Raw genomic sequence first — 14,312 nt, 5'->3', positions numbered from 1 at the left:
GTGACAAGACTGGAGAATCGGCCGCCCCGTCTTACCCGTCCTCTGGCGAAGCAATAAAGTAAAGGGGAAACTCAACATCAGCTGCACAATACATATCACAGGGGCCCTACAAGACCAGCATGGAAGGAGCGACCAGGTGCAGCCCACTCACAGGTATATTAGGTGGACTTCCCCTTTAAGGAATGAACATGGATCATGACGATCTGAATACATTATTTCTTATGGGAAGATCTGGGAATATTCTCTATGGCATGGCCCCCAGGGGGCGCTAGCAGCAGCCACAGAGCCCCCCGCAGTAAGTATATAGGTGTCACCTACAGGCGGCTGCGTGCAGATCCCACTCCATGACGCTGCGGTCCATGCTGCAGGTGACCGCGCGGGACGTGGACATCTTGAACCGGGCGGCTGTCACCTTCCTCGTGTGACCGGTCATCTTCACCTGCAGAATAGAGGCAGTCAGGATCAATGACCGGGGCCCCACAGGACTCAGACCAGGGGCCCGGAATCACTACTGTCTGAACACTGGGACAAACGGCTCCGGATAACGATCAGGATCTCCGCTCGCTGCCAGGGAACGGAAACTTCACACATCACAGACGTCTGACAGTGTGACATTTCTATGTAGACACATTCTTCCTGCACTGATACATTGTACCAAAAAGTCAGCAGGGCAAATATTTATATAAATTACTGGGTGCTGCCCCAGACCCCCAGCTACAAGGTAGCAGCCCCCCCGGATACCACCATACCAGACAACTCACTGCACATTGACCGACAGAGCGGACGTACGCTGGATTTACTGCCCAGATTCCACAGATGAGCGGAGCCATCGTATGAGGCGGCCAACACCTGTGCACCCTGAAAAGAGAGAGAAAGGGGTCAGATAAGACCCTCGAAACTAAAAACAGCAGCCAGGAGCGAGACAGCAACAGTCAGCAAGGTACAAGGCTCTACCGCCACCTACAGGAGGAACACTGCAGAAATACAAGAACGTGCACCCCCCCACAGCGCGTCCGGCACCGGATGTACCCAGCAACCGGTCACATTCAGCCACCCCCTCACCCCAGCCTGGACTGGCTGATAACAGAGAGCAATATGGTACTAGACAGGAGACCTCAATCTATTACTCCCCGTTATCAGCCATTACTGGGGAGGAGACTGTAGGACAGGAGACTACACTCTATTACTCCCCGTTATCGGCCATTACTGGGGAGGAGACTGTAGGACAGGAGACTGCAATCTATTACTCCCCGTTATCAGCCATTACTGGGGAGGAGACTGTAGGACAGGAGACTACAATCTATTACTCCCCGTTATCAGCCATTACTGGGGAGGAGACTGTAGAACAGGAGACTACAATCTATTACTCCCCGTTATCAGCCATTACTGGAGAGGAGACTGTAGGACAGGAGACTGCAATCTATTACTCCCCATTATCAGCCGTAACTGGGGGAGGAGACTGTAGGACAGGAGACTACAATCTATTACTCCCCGTTATCAGCCATTACTGGGGAGGAGACTGTAGAACAGGAGACTACAATCTATTACTCCCCGTTATCAGCCATTACTGGGGGAGGAGACTGTAGGACAGGAGACTACAATCTATTACTCCCTGTTATCGGCCATTACTGGGGGAGGAGACTGTAGGACAGGAGACTACAATCTATTACTCCTCGTTATCAGCCATTACTGGGGGAGGAGACTGTAGGACAGGAGACTACAATCTATTACTCCCCGTTATCAGCCATTACTGGGGGAGGAGACTGTAGGACAGGAGACTACAATCTATTACTCCTCGTTATCAGCCATTACTGGGGAGGAGACTGTAGGACAGGAGACTACAATCTATTACTCCCCGTTATCAGCCATTACTGGGGGAGGAGACTGTAGGACAGGAGACTACAATCTATTACTCCCCGTTATCAGTCATTACTGGGGGAGGAGACTGTAGGACAGGAGACTACAATCTATTACTCCCTGTTATCAGCCATTACTGGGGGAGGAGACTGTAGGACAGGAGACTACAATCTATTACTCCCCGTTATCAGCCATTACTGGGGGAGGAGACTGTAGGACAGGAGACTACAATCTATTACTCCCTGTTATCAGCCATTACTGGGGGAGGAGACTGTAGGACAGGAGACTACAATCTATTACTCCCCGTTATCAGCCATTACTGGGGAGGAGACTGTAGGACAGGAGACTACAATCTATTACTCCCCGTTATCAGCCATTACTGGGGGAGGAGACTGTAGGACAGGAGACTACAATCTATTACTCCCCGTTATCAGCCATTACTGGGGGAGGAGACTGTAGGACAGGAGACTACAATCTATTACTCCCCGTTATCAGCCATTACTGGGGGAGGAGACTGTAGGACCGGAGACTACAATCTATTACTCCCCGTTATCGGCCATTACTGGGGGAGGAGACTGTAGGACAGGAGACTACAATCTATTACTCCCCGTTATCGGCCATTACTGGGGGAGGAGACTGTAGGACAGGAGACTACAATCTATTACTCCCCGTTATCAGCCATTACTGGGGGAGGAGACTGTAGAACCGGAGACTACAATCTATTACTCCCTGTTATCGGCCATTACTGGGGAGGAGACTGTAGGACAGGAGACTACAATCTATTACTCCTCGTTATCAGCCATTACTGGGGGAGGAGACTGTAGGACAGGAGACTACAATCTATTACTCCCCGTTATCAGCCATTACTGGGGGAGGAGACTGTAGGACAGGAGACTACAATCTATTACTCCTCGTTATCAGCCATTACTGGGGGAGGAGACTGTAGGACCAGAGACTACAATCTATTACTCCCTGTTATCGGCCATTACTGGGGGAGGAGACTGTAGGACAGGAGACTACAATCTATTACTCCTCGTTATCAGCCATTACTGGGGGAGGAGACTGTAGGACAGGAGACTACAATCTATTACTCCCCGTTATCAGCCATTACTGGGGGAGGAGACTGTAGGACAGGAGACTACAATCTATTACTCCTCGTTATCAGCCATTACTGGGGGAGGAGACTGTAGGACAGGAGACTACAATCTATTACTCCCCGTTATCAGCCATTACTGGGGGAGGAGACTGTAGGACGGGAGAATACAATCTATTACTCCCCGTTATCAGCCATTACTGGAGAGGAGACTGTAGGACAGGAGACTACAATCTATTACTCCCCGTTATCAGCCATTACTGGGGGAGGAGACTACAATCTATTACTCCCCGTTATCAGCCATTACTGGGGGAGGAGACTGTAGGACGGGAGACTACAATCTATTACTCCCCGTTATCAGCCATTACTGGGGGAGGAGACTACAATCTATTACTCCCCGTTATCAGCCATTACTGGAGGAGGAGACTGTAGGACAGGAGACCACAATCTATTACTCCCCGTTATCAGCCATTACTGGGGGAGGAGACTACAATCTATTACTCCCCGTTATCAGCCATTACTGGGGAGGAGACTGTAGGACAGGAGACTACAATCTATTACTCCCCGTTATCAGCCATTACTGGGGGAGGAGACTACAATCTATTACTCCCCGTTATCAGCCATTACTGGGGAGGAGACTGTAGGACAGGAGACTACAATCTATTACTCCCCGTTATCAGCCATTACTGGAGGAGGAGACTGTAGGACAGGAGACCACAATCTATTACTCCCCGTTATCAGCCATTACTGGGGGAGGAGACTACAATCTATTACTCCCCGTTATCAGCCATTACTGGAGGAGGAGACTGTAGGACAGGAGACTACAATCTATTACTCCCTGTTATCAGCCATTACTGGGGGTGGAGACTGTAGGACAGGAGACTACAATCTATTACTCCCCGTTATCAGCCATTACTGGGGAGGAGACTGTAGAACAGGAGACTACAATCTATTACTCCCCGTTATCAGCCATTACTGGGGAGGAGACTGTAGGACAGGAGACTACAATCTATTACTCCCTGTTATCGGCAATTACTGGGGAGGAGACTGTAGGACAGGAGACTACAATCTATTACTCCCCGTTATCAGCCATTACTGGGGAGGAGACTGTAGAACAGGAGACTACAATCTATTACTCCCCGTTATCAGCCATTACTGGAGAGGAGACTGTAGGACAGGAGACTGCAATCTATTACTCCCCATTATCAGCCGTAACTGGGGGAGGAGACTGTAGGACAGGAGACTACAATCTATTACTCCCCGTTATCAGCCATTACTGGGGAGGAGACTGTAGAACAGGAGACTACAATCTATTACTCCCCGTTATCAGCCATTACTGGGGAGGAGACTGTAGGACAGGAGACTACAATCTATTACTCCCCGTTATCAGCCATTACTGGGGAGGAGACTGTAGGACAGGAGACTACAATCTATTACTCCCCATTATCAGCCGTAACTGGGGGAGGAGACTGTAGGACAGGAGACTACAATCTATTACTCCCCGTTATCAGCCATTACTGGGGAGGAGACTGTAGGACAGGAGACTGCAATCTATTACTCCCTGTTATCAGCCATTACTGGGGAGGAGACTGTAGGACAGGAGACTACAATCTATTACTCCCCATTATCGGCCATTACTGGGGGAGGAGACTGTAGGACAGGAGACTACAATCTATTACTCCCCATTATCGGCCATTACTGGGGAGGAGACTGTAGGACAGGAGACTACAATCTATTACTCCCCATTATCGGCCATTACTGGGGAGGAGACTGTAGGACAGGAGACTACAATCTATTACTCCCCGTTATCAGCCATTACTGGGGAGGAGACTGTAGGACAGGAGACTACAATCTATTACTCCCCATTATCGGCCATTACTGGGGAGGAGACTGTAGGACAGGAGACTACAATCTATTACTCCCCATTATCAGCCATTACTGGGGGAGGAGACTGTAGGACAGGAGACTACAATTACTCCCTGTTATCAGCCATTACTGGGGGAGGAGACTGTAGGACAGGAGACTACAATCTATTACTCCCCATTATCAGCCATTGCTGGGGGACAGGAGACTGTAGGACAGGAGACTACAGTCAGGCCTCTCTACAGCTTGGAATAACAGAGCAATTGTCCGCTGATGAGTGACAGGCTGCAGCTCTCTATTACATCACATACGCACCGAGGGGTCGAGATCGATGCTGGTGATCCCCCCATTACTTCCTTGTAACACCTGCCGGCACTGGAGTTGTCCTGGGAGGAAACAAATGAGAAAATGAAAAGAAAAAAAAAAAAAAATCTAGAGACCGGACAAATAAAGTTTGAACCCATCCTGCCATGGAGGATTCTCATCCATTAATTGATGCATTTCCTATATAACTATCGGTGAACTTTAGATTAACCCTGTAGGTGACAGCTGGGACAAGGCACTGCCCCCCCACACATCTCCTCCCCAGCACACTCTCAGCAAATGTTAGGAAAGGGTTAAAGGGACAGATGGATACATTGTATCTGACCTTCCCTCCTGTTGTGCCTCAGCCCAGAGCTCAGGATTTTACTTTCCTCCTATGATCCTCACCTCCAACAATGTCCCAGATCTTCACCACCCGGTCGGCCCCTCCAGTGGCCACCATCCTGGAGTTTGGGCTAAACTTCACAGCGTCAATTTCAGACTCATGAACCTCCTGAAAAAATATATTAATTGAGCAACAGGACAGACCCACGATAAGAAAAGGGGCCACAGAGAGGGGCAAGATCACCCGTGTACAGAACAGGTCCTCACTGATCAGCTGACCCTTATTCTTAAGGGTCTTTTGACACAGAACAATCCCTTTAAGGAGGGAATAAACTAGACGTGACACTCAGGAAGTGAATATATCTATATTTGAGTATATGTGTGTATGCATCAAGCCATGCCCACTTGCAGGTGGAGAGCGGGGCTGCGGAGGGAAAGCGCGGGATGGCGAGTGGAGAGCGGGGCTGCGGACAGAGCGAGCGGGACAGTAGTTAGTTACTATGCCCGGGCAACGCCGAGCTCTTCAGCTAGTATTTAGATGAATCTCAAAGACAATTCATCTTCAGAGGGTTCCACAAGTATACGGCCGGGAGGGGGGGGGGGGGGGGGGGTGTCTCACCTTGCTGTAGAGCGCTCTATTAGGTGGGCTGCAGAAGACGCAAACAGAGGAGGGATGGTACCAGTCACTGTCCACACCGCAATCATCCGGCCGCCTCCGAAGCCTAACAGAAAAAAAAAAAAAAAAATTCAAAACTTCCATAATAACCAATGAGAAGCCCACCACCAAAAAGAGAGAGACCACCAGTGACAACAGGACATGTTTACAAAGAGTGATTATATACATTTTTCTGTAGTGAGACAATGTCTTCAACTACAGAATGCAGAGAATAGTGGGGACCACCAATAAATCACAGCACGAGGGTCTCTGATATGTGTGACCACCAGCCCCCAACACAGAGATCAGTCATCTTGAGGGACTCACTGCTGCCATCCCCAGAAAATGCACAAATATACCGCTATACTAGACTCACTCAAACAAACTCCTTAATGTTTCCAAGACCTTCGAAGGACCCAAAGCAATCATAGACTGCGACCTGCAACACAGAGCGAGACCGACGCAAACATATTACAACCCCATACATCATCCACAAACGTACAACACATATTCCTCTATATACAGAGCAATATTATACATAGGGGCAGTATTACAGTAGTTATATTCTTGAACATAGGAGCAGTATTATAGTAGTTATATTCTTGTACATAGGGGCAGTATTATAGCAGTTATATTCCTGTACATAGGGGCAGTATTATAGTAGTTATATTCTTGTACATAAGAGCAGTATTATAGCAGTTCTATTCTTGTACATAGGGGGCAGTATTATAGTAGTTATACTCTTGTACATAGGAGCAGTATTATAGTAGTTATATTCTTGTACATAGGGGCAATATTATAGTAGTTATATTCTTGTACATAGGGGCAATATTATAGTAGTTACAGTGCCTACAAGTAGTATTCAACCCCCTGCAGATTTAGCAGGTTTGATAAGATGCAAATAAGTTAGAGCCTTCAAACTTCACACAAGAGCAGGATTTATTAACAGATGCATAAATCTTACAAACCAAAAAGTTATGTTGCTCAGTTAAATTTTAATCAATTTTAAACATAAAAGTGTGGGTCAATTATTATTCAACCCCTAGGTTTAATATTTTGTGGAATAACCCTTGTTTGCAATTACAGCTAATAATCGTCTTTTATAAGACCTGATCAGGCCGGCACAGGTCTCTGGAGTTATCTTGGCCCACTCCTCCATGCAGATCTTCTCCAAGTTATCTAGGTTCTTTGGGTGTCTCATGTGGACTTTAATCTTGAGCTCCTTCCACAAGTTTTCAATTGGGTTAAGGTCAGGAGACTGACTAGGCCACTCCAACACCTTGATTTTTTCCCTCTTGAACCAGGCCTTGGTTTTCTTGGCTGTGTGCTTTGGGTCGTTGTCTTGTTGGAAGATGAAATGACGACCCATCTTAAGATCCTTGATGGAGGAGCGGAGGTTCTTGGCCAAAATCTCCAGGTAGGCCGTGCTATCCATCTTCCCATGGATGCGGACCAGATGGTCAGGCCCCTTGGCTGAGAAACAGCCCCACAGCATGATGCTGCCACCACCATGCTTGACTGTAGGGATGGTATTCTTGGGGTCGTATGCAGTGCCATCCAGTCTCCAAACGTCACGTGTGTGGTTGGCATCAAAGATCTCGATCTTGGCCTCATCAGACCAGAGAACCTTGAACCAGTCTGTCTCAGAGTCTTCCAAGTGATCATGAGCAAACTGTAGGCGAGCCTTGACATGACGCTTTGAAAGTAAAGGTACCTTACGGGCTCGTCTGGAACGGAGTGGAGTACGTTACTTATGGTATTGACTGAAACCAATGTCCCCACTGCCATGAGATCTTCCCGGAGCTCCTTCCTTGTTGTCCTTGGGTTAGCCTTGACTCTTCGGACAAGCCTGGCCTCGGCACGGGAGGAAACTTTCAAAGGCTGTCCAGGCCGTGGAAGGCTAACAGTAGTTCCATAAGCCTTCCACTTCCGGATGATGCTCCCAACAGTGGAGACAGGTAGGCCCAACTCCTTGGAAAGGGTTTTGTACCCTTTGCCAGCCTTGTGACCCTCCACGATCTTGTCTCTGATGGCCTTGGAATGCTCCTTTGTCTTTCCCATGTTGACCATGTATGAGTGCTGTTCACAAGTTTGGGGAAGGTCTTAAATAGTCAGAAAAGGCTGGAAAAAGAGATAATTAATCCAAACATGTGAAGCTCATTGTTCTTTGTTGCTGAAATACTTCTTAATACTTTAGGGGAACCAAACAGAATTCTGGTGGTTTGAGGGGTTGAATAATAAATGACCCTCTGAATAAACTTTTCACAATTTAAAAAAAAATTAAACAAAGAAATAACATTCTTTTTTGCTGCAGTGCATTTCACACTTCCAGGCTGATCTACAGTCCAAATGTCACAATGCCAAGTTAATTCCGAATGTGTAAACCTGCTAAATCTGCAGGGGGTTGAATACTACTTGTAGGCACTGTATATTCTTGTACATAGGGGCAATATTATAGTAGTTATATTCTTGTACATAGGGAGCAGTATTATAGTAGTTATATTCTTGTACATAGGGAGCAGTATTATAGTAGTTATATTCTTGTACATAGGGAGCAGTATTATAGTAGTTATACTCTTGTACATAGGGGCAGTATTATAGTATATTCTTGTACATAGGGGCAGTATTATAGTAGTTATATTCTTGTACATAGGGAGCAGTATTATAGTAGTTATATTCTTGTACATAGGGAGCAGTATTATAGTAGTTATATTCTTGTACATAGGGGCAGTATTATAGTAGTTATATTCTTGTACATAGGGGCAATATTATAGTAGTTATATTCTTGTACATAGGGGCAGTATTATAGTAGTTATATTCTTGTACATAGGGGCAATATTATAGTAGTTATATTCTTGTACATAGGGGCAATATTATAGTAGTTATATTCTTGTACATAGGGGGCAGTATTATAGTAGTTATATTCTTGTACATAGGAGCAGTATTATAGTAGTTATATTCTTGTACATAGGGGCAGTATTATAGTAGTTATATTCTTGTACATAGGGAGCAGTATTATAGTAGTTATATTCTTGTACATAGGGGCAGTATTATAGTAGTTATATTCTTGTACATAGGGGCAATATTATAGTAGTTATATTCTTGTACATAGGGGGCAGTATTATAGTAGTTATATTCTTGTACATAGGAGCAGTATTATAGTAGTTATATTCTTGTACATAGGGGCAGTATTATAGTAGTTATATTCTTGTACATAGGGAGCAGTATTATAGTAGTTATATTTCTTTTTTCACTCTTTCGCTCACCTGGATTTCTTCGGTGCTGGTTTCTCTATTTTAAGGCTCCTGGTCATTTCCAAACTTTTAGAGTCATGTCCATCTGTGTTTCGCCAGCTACTGAAGTCCCTAGGAACAGACACAGATGTAAGTATCCCCATGGGAGATAAGGTTGGTTTCAATCCTCAGTATTTGGACAGGACCCCTCAGTCGTGTGATCAGTGATCAGCTTCTGGTCTCTCTTAGGGTTAGACATTAATTCTTGACGATTAAATAGAAGTTCCAGAATGAGCCGATGTCGGGGCCTCCGGGCACTGATGGTTGGGTTCCCTCAATATGACACCTGACTACGGTCCCTGGGTGGTCAGCCTGACTGACGGATGTTGTGAAGGTGGGATATGGTATGTGGGTATCATTTTGTTTGTATTCATATTTTACTGATTTTCATGGTGTTCTCTTGTAGGACGAGTTGCTATTTGGTAGTTGATGAATGGCTGTTGTTGCCATCTGATATCAGCCCCCACAGTACTGTACTGTTGTCTTATTTGCTAATGACATATTGACCTAGCTTGTTGAACAATGAGCCCCTGCAACCTTCTCCCCTGATCTGTGAATGAGGAGGGGGGGACTTCTAAGATATCAGTGATGTGAGACACAATCTCAGATCCTGTGTGGAACCATGATGTGAACACAGCACCTCAGAGAGAAAGAATATATGGACTGTGTCATCCTCTGTCTGCTGGATTGTTGGACTCTCATCTCCCAGGGCTTTTATGCTGTTACTGAACTGCATTCGGCTTCTGGACTCTTTTATCCTTTGTGTGGTGGATTGTACGGGTTTGGGGTGGGGAAAGTTTATACTACAATTACAGGTCACAGACAAACCCATCGGGGCAGTAATGTAAATCTCCAATATTTGGGTATAACAGCTCAACCGTAAGATGAGTATGAAAAAACGAGGCCAGATACAGGGGCGAAGCCGAGTAACAGAGCGACCGACACGGACAGGAGGGTGGACGACCAATACACCGTCAGAAACATCTGCGGGCAGTCAACAGGCGCTAATCTACTAAGAAAGCCATCGGAAACAGTCAGTGCACGCAGCAACCTGTCCTCATCCATTGTATACCCTTTATTATCCTTCAGAACTGCAGTCACTATTCTGGTGTTACACCGTGTCTCATCCTCCAGTCACCTCCAGAGCTGCACTCACTCTTCTGCTGTTACATCGGGTCTTATCTTATACTGATGGATGTCACCTAATTTCAGCTAGCAGCCGTGAGATCCTACTGTCTGGCATTGAACAGTGTTATGGATGCAGCTTTGGATGTGACTGGAGTATATGGTCTTGTCTTTGTGTTTTCTTTTTATGAGAGGAGTTGTAGTTAGTGACATTTTGTTTCACCGTAATGTAGTGAAAAATCAGAAAAAACTTTTAAGTTCTGTGAAAACCTGTGATTCTGCCCTTGGGTTTTGTGATCTGTGTCTGCTGACCGAGGGGGGCGCCGCCATTCTTCAAACTTGTATCCTGGGTTCTCTTTTTTTATTTAAGTGATGAAAGAAATTGTTCAGATGTTTGTAAATAATATTTCAATAGAAATAAATGTGTTGTGATATCAGCGAGTTCTTTGTGTTCCTTCGTGGATGGAGCTGCGGCCATTATTGGGGTCCTCGCGGTTTTAGAGATTTTCATGGGGCGGTGATTTACTTGTTACTTCTTTTTTTTGCTCTGTGTTGATCAGGTCCAATAATTGAAATGCAGACGAAACAAGCAAACAACATTCTTTTCTTTTTAAAGGGTCAAAGCTCACACTGCTCCGTTTCAATGCTGCTGTGACTGACGACGGCAACTAAGTGGTTAAACAGCAGAGACCAGAGCTGCCCCGGTCGCTGCCGGCGGTGAATCTGAGCCGCTCCACAATCATCCACAGGCCAGGAAAGGGTTACAGTGCAGGAAAGGAGAAGAAGAATCGGGAAAGTGTTGGGGCAGATGGAGGCACTCACCCCTCGGCGCTGAGCGTCTTGCAGAGCGCGGTCTTCACCATGCGGGACAACATCTCCCCCTTCCTCCTGCAAAGAGAAGTCCAGGATGTAAGAAGGGGAGAGCACCGGGGGGTCCCACAGCGGGGGGACGGTACTGAGGGGGAATCTGCACCACCTCTTCTCCCATACAGTGGGGTCCTGCAGCAGGGGGACGGTACTAGGGGGGAATCTGCAACCCTCTTCTCCTATACAGTGGGGTCCTGCAGCGGGGGGGGGGAAATATGCACCCCCTCTTCTCCCATACAGTGGGGTCAGGTACAGGTACTCGGGGGAAATATGCACCCCCTCTTCTCCCATACAGTGGGGTCAGGTACAGGTACTGGGGGCAATATGCACCCCCGCTTCTCACATACACTGGGGTCCCAGAGAGGTGGGAATTTGCACCCCCTCTTCTCCCATACAGTGGGGTCCCGGAGCGGGGGGGGGGGGGGGACTATGCACCCCCTCTTCTCCCATACAGTGGGGGTCCCGGAGCGGGGGGGGGGGGGACGGTACCCCCTCTTCTCCCATACAGTGGGGTCCCGGAGCGGGGGGACGGCACCCCCTCTTCTCCCATACAGTGGGGTCGCGCAGTGGGGAGATGGTACAGGGAAGAATCCCCCTCTTCTCCCATACAGTGGGGTCCCCCGCCCGTGCTCCACACCTCTCGTTGACGTTGTTCTGCCGTTCTGCCTCCAGCGCTTTCCTCTTGGTCAGTTCCTCTAAGATCTCCCGCCCCTGCTCCTCGGCGATATGCAGCCGCCCCTCCACCAGGCGGCGCCGCGCCAGCAGCCGATCATAGTCCTCCTTCAGGTCGGCGTTGGCACACACCATCTGGGCCACCTCACTCTCCAGGCACTGACACTGCCGCCTGTGATCCTCCGCCACGGCCGACAGGAAGGAGACGCTGCAGAGCGAAGAAAGTCAGACCCATCACCAGGCAGTGCTGCAGTGAAAAGCACAGGGGATGGGAGGCCGAGCAATAATCCCAGCCTCGGAACAGAGCAGATTAACTCCAGACTAACCCTGACCCCAACACACAGTGACGAGGGGGGCACATGCCAGACCACCTCAGACTAACGGAATCACTGCTCAGGATTGTGCTGTAATAAAGCAGAGCTGCAGTGTAAAGCATGGTGACTGCCGCACCTGGACTTTTGCTGCCTGAGCTCCTCGTCCCTCTTCTGCGCCTCCTTCTTCAGCTCGCAGGCTTGAAAGGCCAACTGCAAAGACAAGAAGATGACAGAGTACTGGAGGGTCGCGGTGCCGGACTATCAGAGAGTCCAGAGTATCAGAATATCCACATCATTACTGAGCCAGATCCCGGGAGCCAACAAGTCCAAGAGGGAGGAGCCTCAGACCCAGCGGCCGCAGCACTCACCTCCCCGTTATAGTCCCGCAGCTCAGCGATCTGTAGTGTGGGAGGAGCCTCTGACCCCGCGGTACACAGGACCCCCGCCGAAACCCTGCAAGACCAACACAGAGAACACCAGGGGGTGAGATACACGGCTCAGCAGTCAGTATCACACAGGATAGGATTAGATACACGGCTCAGCAGTCAGTATCACACAGGATAGGATTAGATACACGGCTCAGCAGACAGTATCACACAGGATAGGATTAGATACACGGCTCAGCAGACAGTATCACACAGGATAGGATTAGATACACGGCTCAGCAGTCAGTATCACACAGGATAGGATTAGATACACGGCTCAGCAGTCAGTATCACACAGGATAGGATTAGATACACGGCTCAGCAGTCAGTATCACACAGGATAGGATTAGATACATGGCTCAGCAGTCAGTATCACACAGGATGGGATTAGATACACGGATCAGCAGTCAGTATCACACAGGATGGGATTAGATACACGGATCAGCAGTCGGTATCACACAGGAGAGGATTAGATACACGGTTCAGCAGTCAGTATCACACAGGATAGGATTAGATACACGGCTCAGCAGTCAGTATCACACAGGAGAGGATTAGATACACGGCTCAGCAGTCAGTATCACACAGGAGAGGATTAGATACACGGCTCAGCAGTATCACACAGGAGAGGATTAGATACACGGCTCAGCAGTATCACACAGGAGAGGATTAGATACACGGCTCAGCAGTCAGTATCACACAGGAGAGGATTAGATACACGGCTCAGCAGTCAGTATCACACAGGATAGGATTAGATACAAGGCTCAGCAGTCAGTATCACACAGGATTAGATACACGGCTCAGCAGTCAGTATCACACAGGATAGGATTAGATACACGGCTCAGCAGTCAGTATCACACAGGAGAGGATTAGATACACGGCTCAGCAGTCAGTATCACACAGGAGAGGATTAGATACACGGCTCAGCAGTCAGTATCACACAGGAGAGGATTAGCTACACGGCTCAGCAGTCAGTATCACACAGGAGAGGATTAGCTACACGGCTCAGCAGTCAGTATCACACAGGAGAGGATTAGCTACACGGCTCAGCAGTCAGTATCACATAGGATTAGATACACGGCTCAGCAGTCAGTATCACACAGGATTAGATACACAGCTCAGCAGTCAGTATCACATAGGATTAGATACACGGCTCAGCAGTCAGTATCACATAGGATTAGATACACGGCTCAGCAGTCAGTATCACACAGGAGAGGATTAGATACATGGCTCAGCAGTCAGTATCACACAGGAGAGGATTAGATACATGGCTCAGCAGTCAGTATCACACAGGAGAGGATTAGATACACGGCTCAGCAGTCAGTATCACACAGGAGAGGATTAGATACACGGCTCAGCAGTCAGTATCACACAGGATTAGATACACGGCTCAGCAGTCAGTATCACATAGGATTAGATACACGGCTCAGCAGTCAGTATCACACAGGAGAGGATTAGATACATGGCTCAGCAGTCAGTATCACACAGGAGAGGATTAGATAC

General features: G+C 47.8%; 1 protein-coding gene across 1 annotated transcript in view; it reads right to left on the bottom strand.

Annotated features, from left to right (window-relative positions):
• Positions 1-14,312, bottom strand: part of ATG16L2 (autophagy related 16 like 2) — a 28,620-nt gene that overhangs the window by 11,321 nt on the left and 2,987 nt on the right. Inside the window, exons 3-13 of the mRNA XM_073548494.1 lie at positions 12,756-12,840; positions 12,524-12,597; positions 12,039-12,281; positions 11,357-11,422; positions 9,383-9,481; positions 6,493-6,555; positions 6,081-6,183; positions 5,525-5,630; positions 5,129-5,199; positions 790-858; positions 319-439 (exon numbers count right to left, since the gene is read on the bottom strand). Coding sequence (XP_073404595.1) covers positions 319-439; positions 790-858; positions 5,129-5,199; positions 5,525-5,630; positions 6,081-6,183; positions 6,493-6,555; positions 9,383-9,481; positions 11,357-11,422; positions 12,039-12,281; positions 12,524-12,597; positions 12,756-12,840 — 1,100 coding nt within the window. The remainder of the gene's footprint in view (positions 1-318; positions 440-789; positions 859-5,128; positions 5,200-5,524; positions 5,631-6,080; positions 6,184-6,492; positions 6,556-9,382; positions 9,482-11,356; positions 11,423-12,038; positions 12,282-12,523; positions 12,598-12,755; positions 12,841-14,312) is intronic.

The sequence above is a fragment of the Dendrobates tinctorius genome, unplaced genomic scaffold (assembly GCF_039654945.1).
Source record: "Dendrobates tinctorius isolate UK_male_01 unplaced genomic scaffold, ASM3965494v1 ptg000157l, whole genome shotgun sequence".
Taxonomy (NCBI): Eukaryota; Metazoa; Chordata; class Amphibia; order Anura; family Dendrobatidae; genus Dendrobates; species Dendrobates tinctorius.
Note: the sequence above shows the minus strand (reverse complement) of the source record. Positions and strands in the feature narration are given on the sequence as shown.